General features: G+C 37.2%; 1 protein-coding gene across 4 annotated transcripts in view; it reads left to right on the top strand.

The window, feature by feature from the left end:
• The window catches only part of LOC108759806 (Krueppel-like factor 6), a 344,813-nt gene that overhangs the window by 299,458 nt on the left and 18,040 nt on the right, over positions 1-27,315 (top strand). For all 4 annotated transcript variants that reach the window (XM_018505442.1, XM_018505445.1, XM_018505444.1 and 1 more), the window contains 3 exons: positions 25,207-25,377; positions 25,684-25,929; positions 26,549-26,760. In XM_018505442.1, the coding sequence (XP_018360944.1) occupies positions 25,207-25,377; positions 25,684-25,929; positions 26,549-26,760 (629 nt within the window). The remainder of the gene's footprint in view (positions 1-25,206; positions 25,378-25,683; positions 25,930-26,548; positions 26,761-27,315) is intronic.

Here is a 27,315-nt window from a genome sequence, read left to right as displayed (position 1 = left end):
TTAAAGGTACTGGTGGCTTGCTAAATTAACAAAATCCTTTCTCTCAGTGTGTAGTCATTGTAAAAAAAAGATTTTAGAATTTTGATATCTTCAAGTTTCATTGAGATGAGCCTTTAAATCTTGTTTATTATTTAAAAAATAAATATTTGGCAATAAATTCTTCATCTAGTGATGGAGTAAGGTCGTACTAATAGAAAAATACGGGATATGTTGAATTGTTTAATTACAGAAGTTAGATTTGATGATCATATAACCATAAGGCGTGGAAATCGATAGAAGTTCAAGCTATTATTATAGTGTACATTTAATGTCACTATTTTTTAATTAAACTTTTATTAAGCATATTATATAATCCTAATTTATTAAATCGAATTGATTTGGCAAACAATATATTGAGATCTATCTTTATCTTTTCGAGACAATATTTGCGGTAGACATTGTATTCTTTAGCAAAAACTCGAGTGATTTATATGATCGTCTATCCGATCGTCTATTCCCTTAACAAAACCAAGTGATAATGCATAAATTATTCTATCGTATATTGCCGACGATATTTCGTCCCGTGTCGTCTTTCTCCTTCGCCCCGATATAATAATGTTCTATAGTGTTCATCGAGGTTTACGATCTTTCGCGATGTTTGATCGTATTACCGCGTAAGTTGCGGTCAGGGTCGGTGAGCAAACGAGTATCAGAGCACCGAGCGAGACACGTAAGATGCACCCGTAAAAATCTTTATGGCGCGAGGAGATTTCCTTGCGTAACTAACTCGCACGGACCCTACGGCGTGTTTCCATAACGTATTTGCCTTGCGGAACTTCGCAAGCAACTACGTATTATTAAAAAACTTTACCTCCAAGCAATCAAACTAATTGCATGATTATGCACATGAATGAGCACACTTATTAGGCAACTTTCAGTATAATTCATTACTTCTCCGTCGTTTAGGGTGCGAGATTTTTACACAAGAAATCCTTTCTTTTCACGGTACAACATTTGTAATTTACCGTAGCGCTGTTGCACCTCGCGTATTAAAACAAGAATTCTGCGAGTCTTCCTGCTTAATTAATATGACAGCATCCATAATTAAAATTTATATTATACAAAATTATTAATTTTTTATTATAGTTTGTCAGATTTTCGTTATTTGCGATGAAACCTGAAAATAGTTTCATCTATAAGATTTACGGTACTTCTATTTGAAATTTCTGTATATATTAAATGTCAAATGTGCCTGTTTCTTGATATTCCAGCTGATTATTTTTTTTTCTGCTCGAGCAATCATCTCGGATTATCTCAAATAATTTTGTCCATTTCTTTATTACGATAATATCTTAATTCAATACATTCATGACAACCAATTTCTCTTTATAATTGCATCTTTGCCATGCGTTACCGCAAATCCAGCATTTGCAGAACAACCCGTAGACATATCCACCACGTGTATACTCAATACATCAAGTTTCTCTTAGATTGCTCTGTCAGACCAAGTAACAATTCCACATACAGTTAATCGATCGAATTGCATAATCGTGCACAAATGGTAGATATCAGATGGCGTTATCATCTCACTTGCCTCGCGTTCTTTCAACGTCGTGGTGATGTTCATCAGGATTTTACGAGTGTCGGCGATCCTCGACCGGTATTATCTTGCGGAACGAGGAGATGCGGTCAGGGCCGGAAACCGAGAGAGACTTGGTATCGCGTGCAGGACGTCGCCATAAAAATCTTTATGGACCGTAGAGATTCCCGCTCACGACGCACGGTGAGCGTATTACGTATATGGACATATCGCGCCAAGTCTTACGCGGCTTGCGCGATAATGAAAGTAACGAGATCGTGTCTCAGAATGGAAATCGTTAATTGCGATCTCTCGGTCCATAGCGAGAGTTTGACGAAATTTATAAGTAGTCGTGCGTAAATACATAGAAACATTTTTAGTTTCGATAGGAGTCTTACACTTTGTGATAGAAAAGTGTTTAATATTCGATTATAATTGCATGATAAAATAATTTGGTTAGAAGCTCTGTTTTTACAACTATTATTATAATGTTAATAATAATTATTATATTTATATTTTATAGAAATCTATAAAAAAATATATAGGCATTGAAAATAACTATACATAATTGAATTATAGTAATTGCAACAATTTTTTTCTCTCAGTGCATTAACAATATGGCAAGAATCGACGCATAGTTATTAGCTATTTGTTTTAATTTAAATTTTTAAGTAAATATATTTTAAATGAAATCGACATTTTTGGTCGGTAAAGAATTTTATGACATTAAAAAATATTAGCATATATATTATTCTAATAAACTTTTATAAAATTGTTAATAAAATTTCAAAAGAAAATGATACACCAATTGTGATACATGTGTATATGTATATGGGAATTCTACATAAACGTGTGTTAGTAAATCAGCACGTTTCTAATTGTATTATAATCTCAGTAGTGTTCTAGATAGATATCGCTCAGGGAAATAGTTACCGTCAACGTTCGCTGAAGCTACGCTATCTAATCTTCGACATGGAAAATTGGAGCAACGTTTTATGGGCCGTCGTAATGAAATGTCTCGGACTTTTGCGATAGAGGCGGATTAAGAACGGTACAATTTAACATCGACAATTAATTCGCGTACGCGGAACGTCGCGGCGAATGAAATGACTTCCTTGTGTTCGCGTAAAGCGCAACAAGTGAAGAGGAGACCGCACAGTTCCCGGAGTGTGCATGTGCTACGTGTGTACGTGAGGAATGAGACTCGTTTTTAGCCCCGGTCAGGTTTTAGTCTTAGCCACTAAGAAATTACACCGTATCGCGTTGTTAACATAATCCCTCTATTCAAAGTATACATGAACCTGAATTTAATCCGCCACTTGGAGACACAACGAGTCTTATATCGAGACTGAGTCTCGAACTGGCTTATCTTGGATTAACTTAATTTACCTAAAATACTTTTTCGTACACACAGCATGAATAATTAAAACAAATTCATATATATGTTATAATGAATTCAATCAACTGGAAATTAGTTAATACACATTAATATCTATATATTTGTAGTTCCATTCAATTAAATTACTCTCTAACATAATACATGATGTGAGTGCCTCAACTTCTTCATATCTTCTTTCGTTATCGTTGCATGCAATTGCATAGCGAAAACTCATCTTCTCTTTTCACGGCGAAGATCAAGTTTCTTTCTATTGAAGAAGGAAGGTGTGCGCATATATCAGCGACGAACTAAAAAGGGAGCGGTGAAACCGGTCGTATAAACTTCAGGGATATCCTGAGAGATTCAGGTCTGCGTGTGTGGCGTTGATATCGTCGGCTGCATAAATTCCCGAATTAACGCGGAATTATGAATAAATAAGCACGGACGAGATCCGTGCGCAGAGAATGTACGATTACCCGTTTCGCAACTTACCGTTTGCAAGATTACGACTTGGCGTTGCGGCTTTCCGGTCACGCGCACACAGTTTATTGCCGTGCCGATATATCGACGCATAAACGCAGTGAGCTAGCGAAACCGCTCTTTTGTAACACGTCGCCCATCAGATCGCGTAAAACTTCAGTTAAATGTTCCGCAGAGACGTGTAACCTCTTAGCTGGTACCGATAACTGATATACGATGTGATAAACGCGAACTTAAATTCTCTAATTTTTTGTGGAATATTAACATGCGTAATTTTACAGTCAAAAGGAGTCTTAAAATTTACACGAGATGTTCTTTATAAAAAATTTTAAATTTTATGTTGTATTTTTAGATTTTTTTCATATTTAAGTTTCAGTCTCATATATATAGATAATTGTTTATTGAGATATAAAATAAAATTGTAAATAATTTTTCTTAGTAAAATCTTTAACCCATAACTCTAGAACTTATAGTCTTGATAACCCTGAGACATTTTCTTAGTTTTTAAATAGAGTAATGATTTGGAATTTTACATTCTTATTCTGTTTTACAATCTCATTTTTCACAATTTTGTTCTATTCATGTAGGTTAATTATCGTGTTATTTATAACAATAAGTTTAAATAAAAAAAATAAAACTAATAACAAAAAATTTTAGTAGGTCTCAAGGACCTATATGTTCCTTTAGCATCGTACAAAATATATTACATGTTAATATTCACTAACAAAATTTTTTATACAATTATTTTCAGTAACACTGTAAAGAATCGCAAAATAAAAAATAATTACTTCAGGACTTTCAAATATTTTAATTCGCTACCGGTTGCTGTTATTATTCGAAATTTCAACTTACTTAGCAACTCAATTTTTCATAACAAAAAATGTACATATCAGTGTTACATTTGTGCGAAAAAAAAGGTATCATGTGCTTCGAAGAAATGAGTTTTCAAGCGATGGACAAGTTGCGAGTAGTCGGCTTTATATCGATACCAAGACGTCGGGTAAGATTGGCCGATACGAGGTCGCAGGTGTTCGGTTCGAGGCATGCAAACTAAAGAACCGTCGGGAGAAATTACCTTCATCTTCAGCGTCTTGAATTCTTGAGCGTTCTTCTCGATTGCGTGCTACAAGCGGATTCGGATCGACTGCTAACTGAATTTATGGACCGCACTCGCGATTGTGATCGAGACGACCGATTTGGTTGGTACACGATGCGCGATGGGAGAAAATGTTAAAATTCGAAATAACGGGCGTGCCGAACCGAACGACACGGTGGAGTTCAACGCGGAGTCGGTCAATTAATTGGGAATTTCATTGTCAGCCCCGGTTTATCTTCGTGCCAAGTCGGGAAGATCGGACAGTCGAGGAACGCAATAATTAGGTCCATGTTAACAGCGATCTAATATATATGTTATACTTCAGCAAGACTCTTCCCTTATAGCAAACAGTATGTTAAACGTTTTTATTTAAGCTACACTGTAAAAAGTGCAATGTTTAAAATGTTCACATTTAAAACATTTTTACAAAATAAATGTTTAATGATAAAAGGTATTTCAATTTTAAACGTTTTAGTGTTTTAAATCCAAATACAAAGTGATAAATTATAAATTAATAAAAACTAATAAGTTTTTATAGACTCCTTTAATTAAAATAATTAATGAAACCATAAAAAATATATTATAGGCAATAGGAGTCGACGCTGGTTATCAATTAGCGCAATTTTTCTTAATACTAAAAATATAAACGTTAACTTTGAATGTTTCCACTCATGGTTTGAGTCTTCATCAGCAATCTTTCCCCCTAGCTCAACGATTGGAGTATTGCATGACAAAATGATATCTCCAACGTATTTCTTCTCAAAAATTGAACCGTTTACTGTTGTGAGGTAAGTTACATACTCACAAAGTTAGAAAACTGAGTGGCAATGAGAACTCAAGCTAAAATTATATGAAAGATTAGATTATCGTATGTATAATTTGAAATCAATAATTACCTCACCTCACACAGTCGACGTTTCTACACTGAACAATGAATCTCTCTTATGCAACATTTTGTAACTCGTTAATATATTATAAATTATCGTCAAATTTTTAAAAAATAACTGCGAGAACAATATGTGTCATTTCGACAGTCGGTTAAATAATGATTGCTAAGCAAGTAACATAGCGGTCAATTTGAAGACAAACAAGTTTCTGACATATATTATATTACGAACAAGCTTTAAAGTTTATTGAGGATTTCAATGTACGCATGATTTAAACCAGTGGTATCATATTGTAAATTCAGTCCATTGGTCTGTCGATTAATATGCATCATCTTTGATATTAACCTTTTGTTGTAATAATTTTCTACATCCAAAATCTCTACGTTTTGCCAATCAAAATCATGATCGTTCTGCAACTTATGTTCTGTGATCACTGAATGAGTGAATGTTTTACTATGGATATGCAAATATAAAGTGTTTTGTTTGTTGAAAAAATTTAAAACATCTTTAAATGTTGAAAAAACAGAGGAAAGAATAAAACATTTTAATATCTTAAAATTAAACACTTTTTTTTAGTGTAGCTTTTTGTAATTGACAATTTTCATGTAACAGCTTAGTATGGCTTTATAAGATTAATAAAATATTGATTGTTATATAAATAATTGAGATGTAAAGCACTATGAAATGTTAATGTACAAAATGGCAAATTGATAAAATATTGCATAAATAGGAGATGTATAAAATTAAAAAATAATTGATTTTAAATTTTCATGCGTTCTTGATAGAGAATTATTCTTGTACTCACTGTCTTTTATATTTGTCGTTCTGCAAATAGTGTCTCTAGTGTAGACAGTTTACCAATTACGGTGGCTATATGCTATATAATTGGAGAATAGAATAAGACGTACGAGCGTGTGCGTATCATACACGTACCTGTACATGATACACATCGCGCAAAGCTTGCACCCTTCACAGTTACGGGGGTTGTGTCGTTGTTCGGAAGGTCGAAAGGGACCTGGAGACTGAGGAAGGGGGACATCAAAGCGAGATTGGCCGTGTAAACCTACCTACGAACAACAAAGTCAGTCCTCCCCCTCTTTCCTCTTCCGCCTCCTCCTGGTCCTTGTGCGCTCTTCCTCATCGTGCCTCGTCTCCGTATCCGTTGTTGCCGTTCTCCAAACCTGTTCAGATCGTAGACTAAGGGACATCAGATCCGCCCAGGATGAACTCTGGTCGAAGAACCCTCGAAAGCGTCGAGTATAGCCATTGTAAAAAAAATTTATCGGAGACATTTAGCCTGGGATAAGATTGAAATTTTTTCGTTAGCATCGAGGGTAAAAACACTAGTTTGATGAGTAAATTGAAAAGAGGGAAGCCATCGATGCGATACTAATAGATCACTATGATTAGGCTGTTTGGTATATCCTGTTGATCAATTGGTAATTTATACCGTAAGAATTTTTATATTTGCTGTTGGTACAAAACATTATATTACTTGTAGATAACATACATGGAAAGACCTTTTATTGAAAGATCAAATAAAAACGTAAAATTGAAAGGTAAAATTTAAATACACTGTAAATTCAGGTGCGTAATTAGTATTTTCATATGTGTAATTTTCGACGTAAAAATAACACTGTACTACATGATTAAATATGTAAATCCATTTTTGTATATATAGTATAGTATTTTATTTTTACGGATAACTAAATCACTCCCTTATGAAGGCACATAGATATTATAAAGTTGGATTTGTAATGTACAGGTCTGAAAATAATTTTGTCGACTATCAAAATAATTTTGTTAGAAAATCAAACTGTTTGCAATGTTTTTGGTAACACACATTGCTCATTATTTTTTCATATTCCTCATAAATATTTTGATAATCCAACAAAATTTTAGATCTTTCAACAAAATCTTTTTTGTGTAAAAACATAATACATTATTATGATACAATTGTATTTAATATATAAATATTACGTATAATTGCACCATAATAATTATATGATAAATTATTATCTGGCAAGTAATAATAATTAATATTCTGTTGTAAATCATAATATCCTGTCTTCTCTCTGTCTTCAACATCTGTCAATAATGCATCATAGTCATATCATATTTTGTAATGTACGTAAAAAGACGTAAAACAGCTTGCAAGAGCAGCTTCGTGCAGATTTATTAAAAATAATATTGCGCGATATCTTAGCACCTTTATAGTTTATACATTTGACGTTCGAAACCAATAATAGATTGGAGAGAGATCATATCAGATTAAATTACAATTACATGATATCGGATTCCAACTCCACGTCGAGCTTATTTTCTCGTCATTTTCTCGCGGAACGGTGGAAGCATGCAAAACAGTAGGCTATTATGACTCGCATCGTTCGGTCGACAAATCACCATTAATAGGTACCGTCGAGCGTTAGAAGTGACGCACAGACATAGATCGAGGGATCGAACGGTATACGCATTTTGCATCACCGACGACCGCAAAACGTGCTTGAATTATGCATCGGTCTGAAAATAAGATAAATGGAGAAAGAAGCAGAACGCGCACGGGCTAACCGAGCCGTTAACGAGCCGGTAAAAGCTGTCTTGTGGATGGGAGAAAGGACACCAAAACGTTGGAACTTTAAGTTATCGCGCTGAACTTTTTAATGAAATAAATTACCCGCGGAAAAATGGCTGAACCGTGTCGTTTAATCGACGTTAACTGCAGCTGCGCCAGTGCATTGCGTTGTTCGGCCGGTAGGATTTATTTACTCGGTTTTATCTTCGACACGTAGCAACTTACTGGGAATAATTTTTTCATTTAACATGAGATTGAGCACACGTTTGCTGAACAGGCTCCGTAAATTGTACAGTGAGGAATTACGGTATATTTCGTTTCGCGTGTAAGTTGATAGAATGGGAAGATATGAGAACCCAATAAAGAGGTCATGATTAATGATTCGTTTTTAGAATATAATACTATTCCATTAAGATATTCCGGAAAAATTGCAAAAGGATGTCGATGCACAAATGAGAGATAAATGTTCCCAGCTTTCCTACAGTCCAAAAGTGTCATATAAAATTCTAATCACAGATTATTGTAATATCAGTAATACTCTATGAATTTTATTAATATAATATTAATATTTTTTGCATTTTACACGATGAGATATTAAATTAAATCAATTTTAAGTCTAACTGCATATTTGCTCTTACATTATTAATCATTAATTCATTAGTAATTACAACATTTCTATGAAATTACATAATAAGTACGTCGATGATTACATTATAGAAAAGATTAGATAGAGATTTGTGGTTTTATTATTTCGCATCGTATCTGATTGCATTCTACTTTCCTGTAAATTACAGATGAGTAAAACTTGGACGGGACCACGCTTTAATTAAAATTATCCCGCTGAATTTCAGCGTGAAGTATGTACGGCGCGCTATGGCGATTCGTTAAAACGCGCTCTCGTTAATTGCGCTGCTTTTAGTACTACTTTCATCTCACACTGACAGTATAGTCGCGACGTTCACACAGCGAGATTGTGTTCTCGAAACGTTTTTACGAAAGATCGATTTCCTTTTGAAGGCCGCCCAAGGTTATCTTGATCCTATACACTTTCGAATGAGTTCCCGATTGATTGCATAACTTTTCGATACGCAAGATTGGAGGAGTATCGATTAATTTTAATTAAATTGCATTTCAATATATAAAAAAATAGGAGAATTATTGAGGCACGTATTGTTAATATCATTAATAAAATTGCTTATAAAAAATTTAAATCGCACACAAAAATCTGTGTCACTGATACAGTATATTTAAATTTTATATAAAGTATCAATTTTCTGTTTGTTTCAAACTTACGCATATTCCACAACTGGAATTAAATTATAAGCAGATAAACATATATTTAAATTTATTTTAATATTTAAAAAATTTAAATTTAAATTTGTATTTAATTTTTATACTAAAGTAATTGCATCCGATATGGCTTACGTGCTGTTTGTAGGTAGTTCCAGTGATGGTTAAATTTTCACTATACCTATAATATAATAATTATACTTCAAGCCTCGCTCTCTCAAGATTACAACATATAGCACCGGAGAAGTACATGTTGTAATCTTTTCGAACGAGGCTCTTCATATAATCTCGATTGAACTTCAAGCAAGTTAATCTTAAAATATTGAAAATGTCTTATATTTTCAATTATAATGTTCAGAAATGTTTCCTATTTTGAATCTAACCACTTTCAAATTGATTAACAATAGAACACTTTTGATTCTGTAAAAAAAATTATTTATACCATAAATATGTGTTATAAAAATTTTTAAAGATCCTTATTTAGCATAAACTGCATGAAACCGAGCTATATTTGGGACAGTCCATCATCTACAAGAATAATGGCGATGATAAGCGCGTTCTGCGAGCGGCGACGTATGGTTCTATAAAAGGTTCATGCACCACGTCGCGCGATAATAAAAGGTTGCCTCGAGAATGAAAGTCCACGATTACGTTGGTGTCGTGAAATAATCGTCTGTTGGACGATGGCATCTGGTAAGACATACTTTCACGCGCGCGCATCCCATAAACGGCTCGCACGCAGAAAGTGAATCACGCATACCGTAATGCACCTCTTTAAAATTCCAGACGGAGATTTTAATCCTACATTACGTAACGCTTTTTGCACAAAATTATATTTTGACAATTATTTTTTGAAAAGTAAGCAACATCAGAAATGTTTATTGAGCAAATGGAAAAAGCAATCGATTATGTTTTAAATATATACACGCGGCAAACATTTGCAACATATGTTGCAATGCTTCGTGAGTGATTATTTAATTTTTCGTGATAAATTTCCCGATTTTATTTTATATAGTAAATTTTTTTATTTTGTTTAAATAACTTTCATGGAGAGCTCGTGGATCATATTTCATTCCGGTCGCGTAGTATGCGAGGAATGTGCAAATAAATTTATTACACTGGGAAATTACATATATATTGTATTCATGCACAGGTATATATAACGTAGAACTGTGACAATGCGCTCACGACAAATTGCGGGACCGCCGGCAATTTTCCTTCTTGCCCGGCGTCGTCGGGGAAAAACATTTTCTCTCTCTCCTAACGCGCGCGTTCCATATTCAGTTTAGGCGAGACGTAATGTATTCCCTAGTTCTGGCCCGTATAAAACAATCGCTTCTGGCACGGGTGAGAGTACCGGGCTTGTATCGCGTACGCTCCTTCACCGTAAATGGAACACCGAAATCCGGGAAAGTCGGCCGTGTGCGACTCGATGCGTGGCTTCTTCGTCGTCTTCGTTCTTACCGGCATCGTCGTCGTCGTCGTTCTCGCTGTCGTCGTTGTCGTCGTCGTCGTCGTTGTCGAGCAAGTCGAGCGGCTTAAAGTTATGGCCTCCGGGTTCGTCGCCCACCCGCTACACAAGCGGACCCGAAGTTTCATCCCCGGTCTGCGCATCGGTGATTTACGCGCTCGTACATCCGCGGCTTCGTCCTATATATGTTGGCCACGGGCCCATCGCGCGGCTTCTTTCCTTCCGCTCGGCCGAGTCCGCTTAGCCCCGTTTTCCTCATTCAGACCGAATTTACTCCGATCGACCCGTGAATTCGTCGCTCGCGCTCGTCGATTTGTCTTCCCGTTGACAAAATTTGAGAGAAGGATCTATGGAAATCGAAATAAAATTTACGATTGGGATAAGTGAATATAAAGTTTACGTGGCGCCAGGATGCTATTCCTAGAGTATTTTGTAACGAACAATGGCAATCATAGATCAACGTATATTGGCATCGTGAATACTCTGAACTCGCATAGCCTATATTATCCACTTTATGATAATAACCGCCTCTTGAATGAAGCAATTTTCCTTGTGCGAGGATGACAGTTTATCGACATTCAACATTATAGTCACACGTGATTCTGTAATGGTATTCTGTAATGAATCATTAACAAGAGTTAACGATAATTATTCAAGGATATTGTTCAATAATGATGCAGTGAATATGATGTAATTTTATACATTCTGGGTAACTGCAAATTGTAAAATTTTCATGCTATTTGTATCACACAAACACACATAAGAAAAACGTAAAGTAGGAAATAATTAAATAACAAGATAACGAGAAGCATCGATAATACGAAATAACATTTTTCAACAAAACATGTTTTGCCTTGTAAGTTATTGTAAGATCCTGTTATAAATGAAGACTAATTTATGTTACTCATTTGCGTTACAACGACATAACTAAGAAATTGTCATTTTTTAGTTCTTTGAAAAAAATGAAAATATGAAGAAAAAACGAAAAAATGTACAATATTTTAAAAGAACATACTTTTATTCCTTTATAATGAATTATTACATCAAAATTGCATTTCAAAATTAATATTATGAAATTTTAATGATTCAAAATATTAAAATTCATTTTCTAGAAAACTTTGTTACAGCAATAATGAGCGATATGTCTTCGTGAATGATGAACTTTTGTAGAATATTTTTTAAGAATAGATAAGAAGACAGATCTTTTTCTACATTCTTATGAAGAAGAAACCGGCATTCAGTCGACATCAAATATTACGTTCACATCTTCGCGCAATCCAACTACGGCACGTTATAGCTCTCTTCGTCGCGTTATGGCAATTGCTAACGACCGTCTACCTATACGGTAACGTTCTTTCTGCCTATCCCGTAACGTTATCCTTCTTCCATAAAAGAAGTAATGAGATTTACATTACAGTCGATCGCGAACGCATCGAAAGTCGAACGTTATTGAATTACAAAATGATGGCCCGCATTAGCAACGTAATTGAAATAAATTAGGATCCTCTTACCGCCTCGCCATGTACAAGCTGCAACGCGTATGAATTTTAGCACTTAAACGGTTCGAATAAATTCTGTTGTATTAATGCAACATTTATTTGTATCGTTGATTATCCGATTTCTGATTTATATCCATTTCTGCCAATATAGATTGACTTTAATTTTGGTTTAAGTTGCCCTCTAAGGTCTTTGGAGTGGAATCTTACTCTAAACAGTGAAAATTGCTCCTGCAATCTTGGAAAAGAGTTCTAAGAATGAGATTTTACTCTTCACAAAGTAAGATTTATTCTAAAAATTTTAAAGAGTACTTCCATATCTTCTTCTAATTTTAAGAATTAGAAAAAGATAAACAGTGAGTTAAACCAAGATTAGAGTTAATCTTACATTGGTAGAAAGAGACATTATTAGTAAACTATTTTGTTACGCCTTTACTATATCTTTTCCCAGAAAGTCTTTCAAAGACACTTCTCGTACAAGTATTTCCTCATCAGAGGCAACCTTTGACACGAATGTCACGACGAATCTCGATGTCCGAATCTCGGCACGACGGACGAACGGATGCGCGCGTATGGTAGCCGTGTAGAATCTCTCTCGAGATCGGACGAAGGCTCTCCTCCGATAGACGGCGGAAGAGTAGTTTCGGAATCGCTCGTTACATGCAGCCCGTGTTCCCGAATAGGATGTCACGTCGTCGTGGAACGTGCGACGCGAACCCTCTTTCCCTTCGCCGTTCACTCTATCAGAGTATCCCCGCATCGCTTCATGTATTTTCCCTGTTCCCCTTCACCTGCCGGGATCGCGTACTCGGTTCCCTGCGGTTGTACGGGCGCGAGGCATACGTGAAACCCATGGGTCTCGTAACGCCGCGCACATCCCCCTCTACCTCCGGTAGCTCTCCTGCTTCCGTACGACATCCATAATGTCTGTCTATTCACTCGACCAAGCGCACTGCCTCTGACAGCGTATGAATTCCAACTTGAATATGTATTGTTGGCGCCAAATTAATATATACAGCCGCGACCGCGCACCCCCGCGAAATCCAACCCCCTGCCGCGTGCTCCATCGTCGCGCTTCGTTTTCCCCGTCACTTTTCCTCGTCTTCCTTCGTCGCCTCCTCATCCCTTGCCATACCTCCGCGCCGCTTCTAAATGTAATTTAATAATGTCTGCCGTGCGCCGCCAACGCTACCGGGCCTCCTCGGGATCCTCGTGACTCAACGACGCGGAATAACGATTTTTACAAGGGACCGTCGAGACGTTAACTCTCTCTTTCTCGCGGCGAACCTTACGGCGGATTAATATTCTTCGTTGAGAAACGAAGACGCGGAATACGTCGACTTTGTGAAACGGGGAATTAAATTTCACGGCGACGTGCGCGCGTTTCGCGTCCGACACGTTATTGTTTCTAATTGAAAGGTACAAGATGAAAAAAAAGAAGCGTAAAGAGAGGCGTAAAGATTAAATGTCTGAAACTTTGGAAAACTTCAAGACATGCCGTTAAACGGATCGAGGTAAATGTGGTAGAGATATAATTTAGCAGTGAACTTTGAAAATTGATAGTTGTGCAGTTGAAGCTTACATATATTATGTAACCGCCAATTTTAGAAACCTTTATCATCAGTAGGTATATATAGCTGAATGTATTTTAACATAAAGAATCTTATTTATGAGTAATTGAAAAGTCGATGGCTAATTAAAATGTAGAGAATATTTTAAAATGGAGAGAGAGAGAGAGAGAGAGAGAGAGAGAGAGAGAGAGAGAGAAGAGATTTCGTAGGAAGAGAGAGAAAATTTAAAATTGTTATTTGCGGGTTAATTGTTGGGATTTTAAATGATGTTACAAATCATAAATTCAATATTCAATTGCTATTATAATTTGGTTGTAATGATAATAATAAATGCGCATAATAAATGTTTACCATTAAATTAATTTGTTATTCATAACATCGTGGAATTTAATTTTACGTGGAGTATAATATTCGGGTTCTTTAAATTGCTTGCATCGTTCTTTGAACGCTTATTTATAACTGACTATAAGGATAAGGAGCCAGGAAGTCAAATATTCCACAGAACAAATTGTGAGCGGCGAATGCGGTGAGTTAAGCGAATGAATTTGCCATGAATACAAGACGAGATCAGAATCAATCGTCAGTCCCCAGCATTACAGTTCGTCAGGTAGAGCTCTGCATTTCGTCACGCCTCATTACCTAGATTTACGAAGACCGAGGTAGGCAGAACCGCACGCGAACTGTGACTGCCGACTAGGAAGCGGTAGCTAATCGGTCGAAATAGAGAGCATCGGAGAGGAAAGAGCAGGGGGAGAGCAACGAAGAAATCGTACTCTCAATAGTAATCTCCGCCGAGACGACTTTGAGGTGGAGAATTATTGAAAAGAAAAAGAAGGAAGCGCACTGAGTTATGAATCTTGTTTTGCAAGCTGACCAACAAGATCTCAAACCTGATCTTCTTCCCATAAACTGTTCACATTTTCTATGCTTACTATTAATAAATTTGCTAAGTCGTAAACATAATTTAAGCAATTATTTTTTTAAGTATCATTTTAATTTCCAAAGATTGTGGCATTTCTAGTTAAGGATTTTGTTAATTCAACAAATAAAAAAATTACTAATTTACTTGTTTAACAGAAACTTACCGTTTAATGCAAGAATCTTTTATTAGCATTTTATTGGGGTGTCTTATTAAAATCTTGCTATTGGCAATTGTTTTTGTATATTTACATTTCGCCACAAGTATTAATAACTGTTTTATCAGTGCAATTTACACAATTATTCCCATTTATCTACATTTCCATATACATCACAATTTATCTCACATATTTTAAAAATTCCCTGTGTTTCATCTTTTTTCTGTTAAAATCCTCTATTCTTTTTTATACATAACTTTCTTTTATCGTCGCCTTCATTCCTTCCCCAACCCGCTTGTGTCTCTTCGCTGGCACGTTCTCATCAGCTTCTGTGATGCGGTAGATGCACGAGGATGACGTATTGACATCTCCGTCCACTCATCCTCGCCATTTATCGCGAATAGAAGACTCAAACTACTCCACCACTCCGCTCAGCGGACATGGCGGATACATATTTCACTACTGGCAAAACCGGTCGATGCATTTCATCTCGTTCCAACATCCGCCATATTGCTTTTTCTTCGTCGTTCACTAACACGTTTGTCATATGATATGCTATTTTCCAAAATACGTAACTCCGGGAAATAGACGACGAAATAAAGATTAATTCTTAATCCCTCCGATATTTTAATCTATATTTTACTTTAAAATGTTATTTATATTATCTGAACGAAATTTATAGAATTATTTACAAAAAATATATTATATTAATATACAATGGAATTATATACGACATATTGAATCATGTAAAATAACCAGTGCAAAATAAATAATTGTTAAAAATTTATGGTTTTTGGACGAGTATATATATTATATATTGCCATATTTGTAGATAATCACATAGAAAAAAATACATTTATGTCATTGTCACGTAATAATCTCATTAATTCCAAATATAATCATTTGTATAAATCATTCTTTAAAAAAAAATTATTTTGTATCGTTCATAGGCGGGGGGATCATTTGTGCAAGCACGTGTAAGCAATCTGGTTGACAAGCAAAGAAAATCAAATTCGTTATACCTAGATGATTTCCAATTTGTTTACTCTTAGATGCTTCTTCTTCTTCTATTGTGTCTTTATGGGTCACTGAATGTCTATTACACAGTACGTGATCAATTAGCTCTCTCCCTGACTTGATGGAAGACCAACGCGGAGATTTGTATCACGATAATTTTGTCCATTAATGATTAAATCTAGCACGACGAAGGAAACATCGAGAATATACGTGTTATCGGCATGTCCGTTTATTTGGTTCCGTCTTTTTTCCCAATCGAAGATTTTATTTCTCTCACGAATAATTGCTTCGTGTAAATTTCGAGCGGCCATTCGGTCGCTCATCAATGTCACCTGTCATACGGCGTATCACCCGACTCTGACGTTTTAATCGATAACGTTCGACGAATTAAAATCGTTGAGATTTATATGAGAAAGTCCAATACAACGCTTCTTCGTATAAATAACTCGGTGTAAATCAATTACTATTATCCTATAATTATTCGATATTATATGTGCATGTTGCATTATCACCTCTTTTAACAGAGGTATCAACAGTTTATACAATTTAATAATTACAATTTATATTGTCTATATCAATAAAAACAAGTGATAAAAATAAAGATTATATTTACGGTGTACACATGTATTATTTTTAATTAAATATTTAGTAATCGCATTGTTTTTCAAAGCATTATATTGTTTTTAAATAATTCTATACGATTTATTCTCTCTCTCTCTCTCTCTATATATATATTCCTACATGAAATTCACGAGGACTGAAAATTGACTATATATTTAATTGTATTAGAATATTGCTTTGAACATTTTTCAGGCAAAATTAGTATTTATAATTATAAAACATCCACGTGATATTAATTATGATCGTATTTGCGAACAAAATAAGAGAAATTGTAATGATTAAATAGAAACGGAGAAATATCACGGCTCGCGATGGAGAAAAAAGCGCGGAAAATTGTCCGACGAGCATATCACGCGCAGGGGATGGAACGGGAGAAGAAAGGCTACCACGAAAGAATCTCGAGGAATGTGAACGATCCCGAGGAACGACGGCGTCGACGTTGAGGGCGAGTTTTTGCTCGATTTGCTCGAAAGCGAAGAAGATTGCGACCTACGGCGGTAACGACGTCTTTGGGAGAATCATCTCGATGGTAGTATGAGACCAGAATGGTTACGCAACATGCGTCCCGATCGATTCGTACGTGTGTATGTGTTTCCATGCATGCACGTGTTTCTACGGAGCCATGTATGGTTCCTGAGCTGGCTCGAGGCCGAATACCTTTCTGGTATCGACTGTACGCCAGTTAGTTTGCGGTTCTTCCAGGAATTTGAACCCTATGATCCTTGGCAGTGATCCCTCTCGTGTTCCGAATCTTCGTCGAGGGCTGCCGCTGGCTTTGAAGGCCGCTGCTGAGGAACGAGAGAGGACGGCCAATGAGAAGGCGAGCGCAGGCAGCGCAAGAGGATTCCTTCTCGACGATAAGCCCCTATCCTCTCACAAAGGAACTGTAGGGGCTAATAAAAATCGGCTGTTTGCTTAGTTGCTATTACACCCGATATTGCGATGGAACGTGCGCCGTAGATAAATTTACCCTCTGAAGCAAACGGTTCCTACGTTGCGATTCATCATTGTCGTGCATTACGAGCCAATTATTTCATTTTACGGTATCCCTCGTTATCTACCTCAAATTTGTGTGACTTTATTTGACAAGAGATGTTTTGTCGCCATTACACCGTTAAATTTATAGTGTAAAATTTAACCATTGTTTTAGTCTAAAATAACGACGATATATATAGAATAAGAGCAGCGTGGTGACTTATATTAAGTTAAATTTGACACAATATAGATTTAACAGTATAATGTCGACACACACAAGTTCTATTCTAATAGATCAAGATTTACAGATGCTAACCAAAACATGTCATTAAACATGTCTACGAGAATGAATGAATGATACTATACACTCTTGAATCGCACTGAATAACGCTGGCTTAGACTGGAGTTCACATGAACAACCTACACGAATTCGTTCCTCTTTAAGGAGCACTGCAGTACATATATCGCTCACGTTTGTACACACCCGGAAATCGTTTGCTAGCTGGTACGCTCACTTCCGCTCCTTTTCCCTCATTTCCTTACCACGAATCGCAGCAGTAACAAATTACCGGTTAACAAGCTTAGAAGCACGAAGGCGCTCTTAACAAGGTGACGTCATAACAATAACAAACAATTGTCTCGTCTCGCTGTATGTATGTACGATTGCTGCACCCTAACGAGCCTAGCTAGCCCTCATTGCATTCTATTGGCCGGACAAGAAGAGCCGCTCTCTCTTTCTCTCTCTCTCTCTCTCTTTGTACCGGGTCTTCGTTTCTTTCTCTTCTTAGGCATCTGTCCGAGAATCATCATCGCGAGACATAAGCGGAGAGGAAGGGAAAAGAGAAAGAGGATGGATGCTGAATTAGTCGTAAGTCACTCAGCCACGGCTTGTTAGCGTCGTTAACCCTGACCCCCGGGATATCGTCTTCGCTATAACGGCGTTCCGTCGCGTTTTCGAGTGGACGACCGGAATGGCGGAGGAAAACCATAAGCCTCGAAACACGATCAGACTGGATGGTATCTCTCCACGATCTCGCGTTCTAGATGCCATTCCCTTGAATGTCGCCTCGCTAGGATTTCCTCAATGGATCCGGACTAGACGCCACGCGATCGATATCATTCTAGAGAAAGATTTCGCTGACAACATTTAAGAACCGTGTAATATCTTTTAAGATCTGAAATATAGTAACCCCCTTAGTACACACGATTGGATCATTCATGTCATGCGTATTTCCTTTCTTTGAAACATCAGGCGCACTTGTCTAAATACAGTCTCTGTTCTTTCCTTTTTTGAGATACACAACTTCATAAATATTTTCTAAATATGTTAAGGTATACGTAAAACTCATTTAATAATTGGTATATGTTTGTAAATGTAATGAAAATTAACTTGAACACAAACGACCTATAATGAGTAGTAAAGAATCGAAAAATTATTGTATGTAAGATTAATCAATAATAATTTGTATGTAGAAGATGAAATTACGAAAAAAAATATTTGTTAATTTTCAGTTTATTATTACATGTAAAATAATTTTTTAAATTAATATTGGAATATTGGATGTATTTGTGATGTAGCTCTATTATGAATATAATTTGCTTCTCCTATACAAGTACATGTGAAAAGAACGATGTTACTGAAGTACTTTTATTGGACCATGAAAATAATTATATAGAAAATTCACACATAATGATCAATGCTACGAAAAGCTTTGACATTCCAGTAATTAATTTGAGCGTTCTACAATTGTCAATTTGGTAGTTCAACAAAGTGATTTTTATCTATATGTAGCTAACTTTTTAGGTACTCTTCAGCAAAACAATTCTTTTCATGTACGCGATAAAAACGTTATTACCAAGTTTCTTTATATTTTGAAATGTTACCTGAATAATATGTATTTAGTATCTCGGATTAGAATATAACTAGAACAAGAGACAATCTGCGATACAAAAGCTGGCACGATGCTCCACCATTCGATACTTCCCTCGAGTCTGCAAAATCGAGATAGCAGTTCAAACGCTCGAAGGGCCAGAATCGTAAATCCTTGCGCTGGCCCCAAAGTACTGTCGCTCCCGAGGTTTCGTATCTCCAAACGCAGAACGAGAACGCGCATACGGTACGAGATTAAGATACGGTACACTCCATTTAATCAGTCCGCGAGCCGGAGAGCTCCGATATCCATGGAAAGCACCTGATCGCCCCCTTCTTTCCGCTGCCACTTGAAAAGAATGAGAGGAACCAGAGGGTGCACGATTAAAAGAAAGGATGGGACAGAGATGGAAGAGGCGACCTCGACCGCGCTTTCCAAATTTCGTCGTTCCGAAAACGGCGGCGAGGGTGGGTGGGATCAGACGAAAGGAGAGAGACGCGCGGGGAGCTGGGAAGTAGGAGGAAAGGACAAGATAAATTCGCGGGTTTACGGCGCCCTTAAAGTCGCGGGGATCTCTTTAACGACCTGGCAGACCGCCACCGTGGTGGTCCTCCTAGCGGGAGGGCTGAAATGCATCGACGGTCGCTCGCGAGTGCGCGCACGGGCTCGTGCGCGAATGCGAGTTCGGGTTATCATTCATTCGCTCTCGAGCGAGCCGCGAGAGCTCTGTTAATGACAGTCCCGTGGAATTACTGCGGAACTTCACGTCCGCCAGGATGGGTGCGCGAGGTGAGGGCTGAAAAATGCGCGAGAGGGAAGAAAAGGTGAATCCACCGCGCGAAATTCCGCCGACGGGCGAAGATTATCTTTCTCCTCGGGGGTGGCTCGCTTTCTCTTCTCGCTTCTCACTTCCTCCCTCTTAGCATTTCCCACCGTCGAGGCTCTCACCAGCTGCGTTCTCGACGTTCGAGCCTGCCGCTTCAGAAAGGCACATGGCTCCTTGAAAATACTTTATTTTATTGTTACCGCCAGATCCAGCGGATTCCGGTCTCGTTACTGTCGAATCGGGGTTGAGTAACGCGAGATTTGAGTTTGCGTAAACTACAGTTAGGAGATAAAAAGAGAAGAAGATAGAGGGAAGAAGAAGGTGACAGCTAGCCTCTAGAGAGAAGAGTCCGGCTTTCAGGGATCTACGAGCGGGTTCCGATAAGAGATTTTAAGAATCCAAGATGGGGTTTTCGATGTCCTCTTTGTCCGTTCAGATTTCGCGCTCCGCTCCACGATTCAGTCGATTTTCTTTTCTCTTTCTTTTTTTTTTCTTCTTACTGTTTGTCCGATGTGATAGCCCACCGACGAATCGAGCTCTATCCTACACAAACTCTGAAATGATGCCGTTATCATTAAGAACGGTCTTATCGGTCGTAGAGAGTGACCATTATCTCCGAACTGTTTCTGCGCCCATTGAGCCCGACGAAGACGTTTTCCCTTTTAGATATGACCTCGTTGGTCGAAAGTCCCCGTGGTTCCATGGGAAATAAAAATCCGCAAATGTCCTTTGATATCACAACATTACGTGATACCGAATGAGACGTAATTGCAACTAGGTCGTCAGAAAATCAAATTATATGTCCTGCGAAATCATGAGAGTTTTGTACCATCTCTATATATACGAATTTTTACGATTATTATTAAGAATTTATGTGAACAATAACATCGATTGATGTTAAATTTGATGGTTATAATTAATGTGCTTAAATCTAAAACTATTTTAATAATAAATGTGTCGATGATATAATATACGCTTCACGATCAATTTTAAGAAATATATATTGAGTGTTACTTAACCTTTACATAATATAATATTTGATGCATATTGCATATCTAATAATAATATTATTATTAATGTAATAAGTAAGTATTAATACCTGTAAAAAGTCTGAAATTTGCTCATATTTTTGATCACACTTAAAATATTATCCTAATATTTGAATAATTACACTTTAATATTTGACGTAATGTTTGACGAGCAACGAGAATGTTTTCGTTGATCGCGTATGTGATGCAGCGGAATTGCTGGAATCTCATAAATTCGCTGGAAATGGCTTACAGGTTTACCTATAAAACATAATGGCGAGACGGTCTCCTTTCATCGTTCTTTTTCATCGAGCATTCGGCCTATCGATCCATGGAATTTTTTTATTGCCGCTGTCCCTCGCAGCGACGATTCCTTCGTCAGCTAAAAGAAAGTAAACATCGTAAAAAAAAAAAATTCGCACTCACCGAGTGTTTGCTCAAGTCCCACGAGAGGAATATCACTCGTAGAAATTGGTGATACAACTTTGAGTGCATCTAAACCAGTTTATCAATATTGAATACGTCACACATTCGTCACGACTCTTACACTTAATTAAGTTATATATAATCGAGAACTCGAACAAAACCGCACATGGAAATGAAACGACGATGTTCCTGTATTTAAAATAGCCGTGTACATGAAATGAGCGAACAAGTTCTCAAACTGTATAATTTCACCGGTGGAATTCCATGGCAATGACGAAGAGGGCGGCGAAGGGTCGCATAAATCTGCGGATGAATGGCCTGCGGGCTCATCACGAAAAGCGTAATAGAGAATTCCGCAATTCGAATGCTTATAGGGCACTCCGGCGGAAAACGTTAGTGTGGCTATTGTGATCGACCGCGGACACACAGACGGACACCACCGTGAGCTTCTAAATTATTACGCAGTTTTGGATTTAACGCAGCCAATAGCGAAAGAAGGCGCTTCGGCTCGTCTCTGCGAAGTCGTAAAGCTACGGGCTACGAGTGTGCGCTTAACCGGAAAGCTCCCGGTTATTTTTCCCGGCAATTCCTTCGCGCAGCGCACTTCTAAGCAGAACTGAGAGAGCCGGGATTACCGTTACGGGGAGAAACAAAGAAAATTAAAATATCTTCCGCGAAACCATCCACCTTCCCGGAATAATCTAGGAACTGCGAAAGATTGAACTCCGTTTCCCCGAAAGCGAACCGTGTAACTAAGCCTCGTAAATGCATTTGCTTCCTGTTTAGCGATGGATTACGATGCTGTAGAATCAATATCACTGTACATTACATCATAACAAACGATGAAATTTTGATACTGTTCACAAATTATTTAAGCATGAGTTTGCAAATGCTTTTGTTTTAGTTAAGTATAAAGTTTATCATAATAATTATTAAATATTAACATTTGCTTTGAAATTGAATAATCAAAGAGTTTTCATTATGCAAGCATGATCTATTTCCCATTATCTCATTATTCTCAATATTAATCTAAAATATTTCCTTTTATACCTTTTTATTTCAATAATGAATCCGTTTAACAGAGACATACTTTTCCTTTTCGTTTTCCTTCGTTTTACAGAACTTTATATTTTTCTTTCTAGTTTTTCGTTTACCTTGTTGATTTTAATTGTTTTATTAAAAGATATATATTTAAAATATTTTACTTATTTAAACATTAAACGTCTTTAATTAGAATCAATCAATATTCACATGGTTTTCGAACGCATTAATATCGTTCTATTTGCAACGACGATTAACGTTGTTTTCCTCGAAGATTTTCTGACAGATTAAGTCGACGGATAGATCGGTCGTCTATATATAGAGCTGTGCCTCGGAGGTCAGGATTAGTAAAGTTCAGTTGATGCTGGAGCAAGCCCCAGGGAAGGAGAAACGGTCCCTAAGCGAGTGATAAAATTCCTTTCCAAGTTATATTAACGCCGTTAGTCGTACCCACGGTGCCCCCGGACGAACTTTAATCGTGAATAATGAAGGAGCCCGGCGGCGATTATTTTTCTCGCAGAAGGGACCGACGGCATTAGACGCAGCCCTCGAACTTCGGCGCGAAGCCATTTTTTGCAGTTCCCGAAGAATCTTTGTCAGACGGGAAAATAGACTTGACTTCTTGCTCGTTGTTTGATTCTAGACGTACTTATCGTAAATTACGGTATTAAAGATAACTAAGGAAGCCTTGCACACTTCCTCCTTTAATTTTATATTGCGGTTTCAAAAGCCAATTCACTCACCGCGAAAAACAGTACTTCCTAATTCACTTAGTTCCCGCACACTTTTTAATCGAAGACTTAACATAAAACAGGCTGTAGGCATTGTACTTTTAAATTTTGTTTTTAAAAAGCTGAAGTGGACCGTAATTTAATTGTCTGGTGTAAAGAGGCAGTTTATTAAGACGTGTGGTGCCATGACGTTAAGAACATATTTCTCGATGGACCATATTATGCCGCTACCAGCGTCGGCATGTAACAAACGTTCTTAAAGTAGCTTTATAAAAGCCGAATAGCTTCATTTGTAATAGCGTCAGACAGAACCGCCGCTCCTGATGGTAACCGTTAGGGCGAATAATAAATTGGCAGACAATGCCCGAAGGAAGATACCAAAGTGCACAAAGAATGCTTGCGTCAGCTATCATTTTTAGCTCGCAGGCGGAAAGAAGAATAATATGACTGTTCAACACTGGCATAATTTACTCCTACAGAATACTGTGTTCAATAATTAATACTGTTGTTGATCTCGATAATGATATGATAGTGAACTCGCCTTCGCATGAATATAACAATAATAAGAAGAAATAAGTTACAAAACTGTTACGAAAGAAAAATATAAATATCATTTATATGTAAATGTAAACGTATTAGAAAATAATAAAATTGCATGCAATTTAATTAAAAAAGCGAATGACACAATATACGAAATTGCACATTAAACGTTTCTTATTTTTGCGTCCATTGTCTGCCTTTTGTTCACATTAACTGTATCTTATTACATTTTCTTTGACTGTAATAATGTAAAGAATTTCATTAAAGTAAGTGGAAACAATGGCGTTGAAGTGAAAATGGACGGTCTTAATTCCTGGAAGAATCGATAATCGAATTCTCGCAAAGCTGAACAGACGTTGTTTCATAATATTGTTAGTGTTTAAAACTTACGTACGCAATACGTATTAAAATAGCAAGCTATATTATGGCGTAGCTATTATTTCATGTTTATTTACTGTGCGAAGCGTTCAAAGAGAAGTCGACAGGACGAAGGACCCGAAGGAGACTTAACCAGAACGGGGGGTGCTATAATCTCATTTGTGTGGTATAGTTGGTGCATAATTCCTCGCAGTGAGTAGCATAACTTTGTACTCTCTCCAAGGAACTGTACCAAACTGGCACAGCCTATGGGAGAGCATCAACTTCGCAAACTCACGAGTAGTTGCGTTGACGGCGATGTACCTTCCCATATGGGATGCTTGACTCCTAAAGATAATTTCTGCAGCATTTGAGGCTTGCTTCGCAATCGCCGCAAACGAGCGTCTATACAAGTAGATTAAATATATTGCAAGAAAAAATATTTCACTTTTTGATTTTACATTAAGCGATTCATCTATTCGAAATATTTTCATACGCTCAATTTTTATCACTGATTTTTATTAAAATAATTTATAAGATTTAATTATACGTGAATAGAGCTGATGAAATATCACTGTTTGAACGTCCTAATAATTTATAAATTTGTCAAATTACATTATTCTGGTGACCTATTATACTTTTTTCTTGCGCAGAACTCTGACAAATTTTTCATCAAACATTTATTAAGTATTCTATATAAAAGTGTGAAGGGCCAACCATTATTAAAGCGATATATATCATCTGATCAATGATGAATTGGTTTTCTTTCCTCCCCTCTCTTTTGTGGCTATTAAATTTAAGCCACAGAACCGCCCATTGCCACCATTTCTGCGTGAGCGGCTTGGCGGGATACTTAAGTCGCTTCAGTCTCCTAACAAGCTCTCGTCTTCTCTTTCAGACATGCTACGAGATGGAGAGGTACCTGAAGGACGAGCCGAAGCTACAATCGTACAAAAAACTCCCCACGGAATTGGACACAGCGCCCTGGAACCTCTTCAGGGCACCATCGATCTCGTGGACGACGTCCACTGGAACGAGCGCACAATTCGACCCCCCAATCAAAATGGAGGTAACTAGATTATGCCGATATTTACAAATCATTAGTTTGCCTATTATCAAAATTTCCTAGAGAGAATCTTTCTCTTTCTAATATTATATAAATAATCTTTTTTTTTTTTTTCGTTTATATATACGTTATTTCTATGTGTGTATTTTTATATAATGCTGATAACTTTATTATCTCCTTCTTCGATTCATGAGAAAGAAAGAATATTTATTTTAATATTATTAGAATATTTTAATATTATATTTTAATATAAGAATATTATTTTAATATTATTTTACGAAATTAAAATACTTCTTCTTTGTAAATCAGGTGACGACGTCGTCAGACGAAAGAGATCCTCTCTGTCTGGACGATATTAAATTCAGTCCTGGTGATCATAATGATAGTGGACGCGATAGGGATCTCCTCGATCGTCACCTCGATTCTTTATCGATGTCCTCGGCGAGTTCGGCGTGTTCAGCACTGTCCTGGGACAGTTCACCTTCCCTCTCTTGCACGGCGCTCATTCTTAAAAAAGAACCGAGTGAAGACCTTGAGGAAGATGAGGAACACGAGGTATGTTACGTTTAGCGATTTCAATCAATAAATTTTACTTAAAATTGACGGTAATTAAAAATCCACGCTCAATTAGTAAAATAATTTAATTACAAATGAATTTATAAAAGACAAAAATATTCTTTTATGTTTGCTGCTTTGTAACAAGTTAAAATATTTTTGAAAAATTCTGATGGAGTTTTTGTTCTAAAAATTATTATCGATTTTTATTTTGTGACAATATTTTTTTTAATCTCATCAACTTTTTTAAACTTTAAAAGTTAATTTTACGCGTGAAGAGTTTGAAATTCATGGACGTTACATAAAAAGAATTCGATATATTTATTGTAAATGTCCAGTTTGTAAAGACATCTTTCCAATTAACTTTTTAATCCAATTGAAGTTACTCTTTCGCAAAAGCAATTTCGGATTCAATATGATGCGCGATGTTGCATTGATGCAACCAGCCTGGACGTAATGAGTTAGATCGCGCGATCACGATTCGATTCTCATCAGTTTATTTGTCTGCCGTAACCAGTTCGAGTCCGATATGATTCCCGGCAGCGATTCACGGACCGTGCAATCAATCCCGTTACGTTATTAATCGTAATCTCATTGCATAATGGTTTTGCTGCTGCAGGAAATCGAAGAGGAGGAGGACAGCGGGTGCGAAAGCGAAGGTCAGATTCTGACGCCGCCGTCGAGTCCCGGTTCGGGTCAAGGTCATTCCAACTCCAGTCACTCGTCGAGTGGAAGTTCGATGCTCGACGTGCACAACCTCAACCTTCACGGCACGGGCGGAAGGAGTGCTATCGTCAGGGTTACCGCTGGAAACGCGCAGGGTGTTGCAAGGTAAGTGTTATAAAATTCGCGTACTTTCTTCTCCGAATGATATCATGCATTTCTTTTCTCGCGTTAAAAGGTCCCACGATAAAAGGTCGGTAAAAGAGATACCAGCGGTTCCTCTTTGACGTTCTCTCATTGTTGCTATTCTTGGGTAATGAAAACTTAATTGCCTTTAGAATTGAAAGAGGCAAGCGACTAACGCGATACTTACTCTACGAAAGACGGATGTGCCGTATAGTTACGTCTCGCTCGGAAATTATCTTGATTAACTGTAACTGGCGTTCCCTGACTTAAAGTGGTCGTACTTTCCGGGTCGACTTATCCCATCCAATTCGTTCCTGGCAATTTTCTACGGAATTTACAAAAAAAGAGACACGGGCTCGTTAAAAAAAGTTGACGTTGGGAAGTAACCTCGGAACGTTCTCGCTACGTCAGGGTAAGAAACTTAAAACAATTCGCTCTCGCGATCCATCATTAACCCGTTGCCGGAATTGCGCTCTTCTCGATTCGCTCGCGTTTCTTTTGAAGCACGAGACGTGCGCCGATTACTCAACAGTCTAC

Source organism: Trachymyrmex cornetzi, unplaced genomic scaffold, assembly GCF_001594075.2.
Source record: "Trachymyrmex cornetzi isolate Tcor2-1 unplaced genomic scaffold, Tcor1.1 scaffold205, whole genome shotgun sequence".
Classification (NCBI taxonomy): domain Eukaryota; kingdom Metazoa; phylum Arthropoda; class Insecta; order Hymenoptera; family Formicidae; genus Trachymyrmex; species Trachymyrmex cornetzi.
This window is presented reverse-complemented; position numbering and strand designations above follow the sequence as displayed.